We start from the raw sequence: 3,185 nt of genomic DNA on the forward strand, positions 1-3,185 counted from the left end.
TAGTACAACCTCATCTGATGTAGATAAGTGACAAGTCATACTTTGTGTTCAATCCAAAGTATCTTGCCTCATGGTGGACGAGTAGTATCTAGTTGCTAATGCCTTATGCCCGATGAATCTTCCACCAGAGTGATTTTCACATATGGTAGAATAGATGTCACTCAGGATTTGTAAGCCATTTCCAAAGTTACACATAGCGCGTGAGGTCGAGAGCAAGACGGCCGGGAGAATCCTTTTGGACTAATCTTGGCAGTCATCAGGAAACTTCCCATCTTGGATGTAATCAATGATGTCGTCCATCCAGTTTTATCTTATATCGACAGCAGCCATCTTCAGTTCCAGTTCATGGACGCTCGCGGTGGCAAGGCATTCAAATGGAAATTTGGTCGAAACGAGTAAGCCATAGTAGATGCAATATTCACGAGTGTGTTGGCATGATTGTTTTCATTTCTGGGAATTTGTTGAGTTTCGTACTTGTCGAGTCCCTTGAGTGATGTTTAGGCCTTGACCAAATAGAGCCCCATAGTTGGAGGGTTGAGTCGCAGTGGATCGTAATTTCTTTCAGTTGGAGTTATGCTGCTACCCTAAGTCCAGCGAGCAGTGTTTTTATCGTGGATCTGTTAAGGATGGGACATCTTGTCTAGCTGGAGTAAATTCGGTGACTAAGTCGGCAAGTTCGTGGGCTTTAATTGAAATCTTTGCGCCGATAGATGATTTCGTATTATCCTCCTTCGATGACCCCAAATGATATTAAGGTTCTAGCATCACCCGATGAGGATAATTTTGGTGTCGAAAGTCCAACGAGTCTAGAACACAGTAACAATGCTACTGGCAGATTTAACAAAAATTGTCAAATTAATTTAGAACGTCACATTACTACTCTTCTTGGGGGATTTGATTTGTAAAGTTTAACTGCTGCGGATTAACGAAAATTAAAGTAAAACAGAGATACTTCATTTCTCAAACACCATTTTTTTTTTCTTTTGGGAACCGCAAATACATCGGAAAGTAACATAGAACCACTTCATCGATCAAAATTATCGACAACAAAAAGAGACACCGACACCACCACCATTGCAGACAGACAAACCAACAACCTGATCCAAACCCTAACCCTAACACATAACCAGAGACAACACACATTCCAGAGCCCCAAATACCCTATCTTACCCCTAATTTAACTCCTCCAGCTGCCGCCCTCAGCTCCACCGCCACCCCTGGAATAGCCACCCTCACCACCTCCATATCCACCCTCACGACGACCACCGCCATATCCACCACCGCCACCTCCATATCCACCGCCACCTCCACCTCCACGGCTGTAGCCGCCTCCGCCGCCTTCACGACGACCTCCACCTCCGTACCCGCCGCCGCCTCCGTATCCACCACCGCCGCCTCCGCGGCTGTAGCCTCCTCCGCCAGCGCCACCCCCAGATCCGCGAGACTGAGCCTCATTGACGGTGATGTTGCGGCCGTCGAGGTTCTGGCCGTTCATGGCTTCGATCGCATCCCTCATAGCCTGCTCGTTGCCGAAGGTGACGAAGCCGAAGCCCCTGGACCTCCCAGTCTCACGGTCGTTGATGATCTGAAAACACAAGAGACCAAGGATCGCATCAGATCCACACATCCACACAGTAATTATAACAAAAATTAAAAAGCAATAAAAAAAAAATAAAATGGAACCGATCGATCTTCAATCTTTGGGAGAGAAAGATTGAGATGAACGTACCCGATCTTGTGAGAGTAATAATAAGAATCATAGACAGTAACAGAGAATCATAGATCAAGTAACACATAGAGAAACAGAATCAGATCAGAGAGAATAACAGAACGCCAGATGGCCGAGGCCGAATCGGGTCAGATCCGATCTCTCCGTCAAACGGACCTTCGATTCGATGATCTCACCATACTGAGAAAAGGCCCTCTCCAGCGCCTCATTGTCGGTGGCCCACGCGAGCCCTCCGACGAAGCAACGGTACTCGATCTCCGCAGAAGCCATGGCTACCAGAATCAGAAACACAAAGAACCTGTAATTTTAGGAGAAAGGTAAAAGAGAACGAGAGAGCACGACGAACGGCTACCCCCGAACCCTGATTATATAGGGTCTCGAGAGCCCCCTTGCCTAGGGTTACGATTTCCCTGCTGTTTGGTTACTCGGATTCGAGGTCCAAGCCCACGGTGTTTGGTTACACGTTTTGCGGTTCCCCTATCCCTGAATACTTTGACACGTCGTCGGTTGGTTTGTTATGATATTTTTTATCTTTTGTTTGGTGGGGACGGTTATCACCGTTACCAAACGGGGATCTGATAGAGAGGTGGCTTTTGGTGCGTTGCGGAACCCTGATTGAAGGGAGTGAGACGGATTGGGTGTGGGTCCGCTCGTCACGGTATTAGTTTAGATATTTTGGTGGCGCGAAAAATATCTTGTTGGTGGAAGTACGGCGCTGCCCCTCGCCTTTAACGCCTGTACAATATTTTGCTCACATCACTCAGCCAACTTTACTGTTGCAAAGGCCTTCTAAAACAAGTCACTATTAAATAGCTTTTAAGGAATAATAACTGTGTTTTGCATTTCCACCTCTACACTGAATAGTCATGACAATAGATAATAAAATATTAGTATTTTTTATTTTATAAAATAATACAAAATAATTTTATTTGTAATTTTGGATATGATTTTTAATCGGTTGTACCACGTGTCATTAAATAAAAAACTATAACCTAAAGTATTTGAAAAAAATATAAAATTATGGTGTAAGCTGGAAGATAATGATAACATATTTAAAGAAAAATTAAATCAAAATTTTTTTTAATTTTTAATTTTTTTTCGAATTTTTATTAATTTTTTATTACTTTTTTACTTTTTTTAATTAATTTTTTACATTTTTATTACTATTTTATATTTTTATTAATTCTATATTGTGGTTGACGTCACCCTGACGTTAGCCATTCATCACTTGGGCCTCAAGCTCTCGGGGTATGGATTTGTGCCTGGCCTATCCACCGGGCCTCCCCTAAGCCTCATTGCCTGCGTGGGTTGGAGCTAATTGCTGGGGCTATTGCCTCATTTTTGTTGCCTGTCCATCGAGCCAAATACACCAGTGGACTTGCTCTTATTGTCCTTGCATAGGAGGAACTACCTTTTTATGCTAATTGATATTTTTTAGAATTTATATACATAGTCG

General features: G+C 43.4%; 1 protein-coding gene across 1 annotated transcript; it reads right to left on the bottom strand.

The window, feature by feature from the left end:
* Window positions 1-932: 932 nt before the first annotated feature.
* On the bottom strand, window positions 933-2,075 carry LOC103934775 (glycine-rich RNA-binding protein). Its single transcript, XM_009344519.3, has 2 exons — window positions 1,886-2,075; window positions 933-1,585 (listed from the first exon to the last, which is right to left on the bottom strand). The coding sequence occupies exons 1-2, from the start codon at window positions 1,997-1,999 to the stop codon at window positions 1,178-1,180; spliced, it is 522 nt and encodes a 173-aa protein (XP_009342794.1). The 5' UTR covers window positions 2,000-2,075; the 3' UTR covers window positions 933-1,177.
* Window positions 2,076-3,185: the final 1,110 nt, after the last annotated feature.

This window comes from the organism of the source record quoted next, unplaced genomic scaffold (genome assembly GCF_019419815.1).
Source record: "Pyrus x bretschneideri cultivar Hongxiangsu unplaced genomic scaffold, Pyrus_bretschneideri_v1 Contig70, whole genome shotgun sequence".
Lineage (NCBI taxonomy): Eukaryota > Viridiplantae > Streptophyta > Magnoliopsida > Rosales > Rosaceae > Pyrus > Pyrus x bretschneideri.

Excerpts from the sequence above, each read along its gene's own strand:
- LOC103934775 (XM_009344519.3), bottom strand. The coding sequence starts at position 1,999 with ATGGCTTCTGCGGAGATCGAGTACCGTTGCTTCGTCGGAGGGCTCGCG. Across the intron at positions 1,586-1,885 it reads GTGAGATCATCGAATCGAAG|ATCATCAACGACCGTGAGAC; the intron begins GTCCGTTTGACG and ends TTGTGTTTTCAG.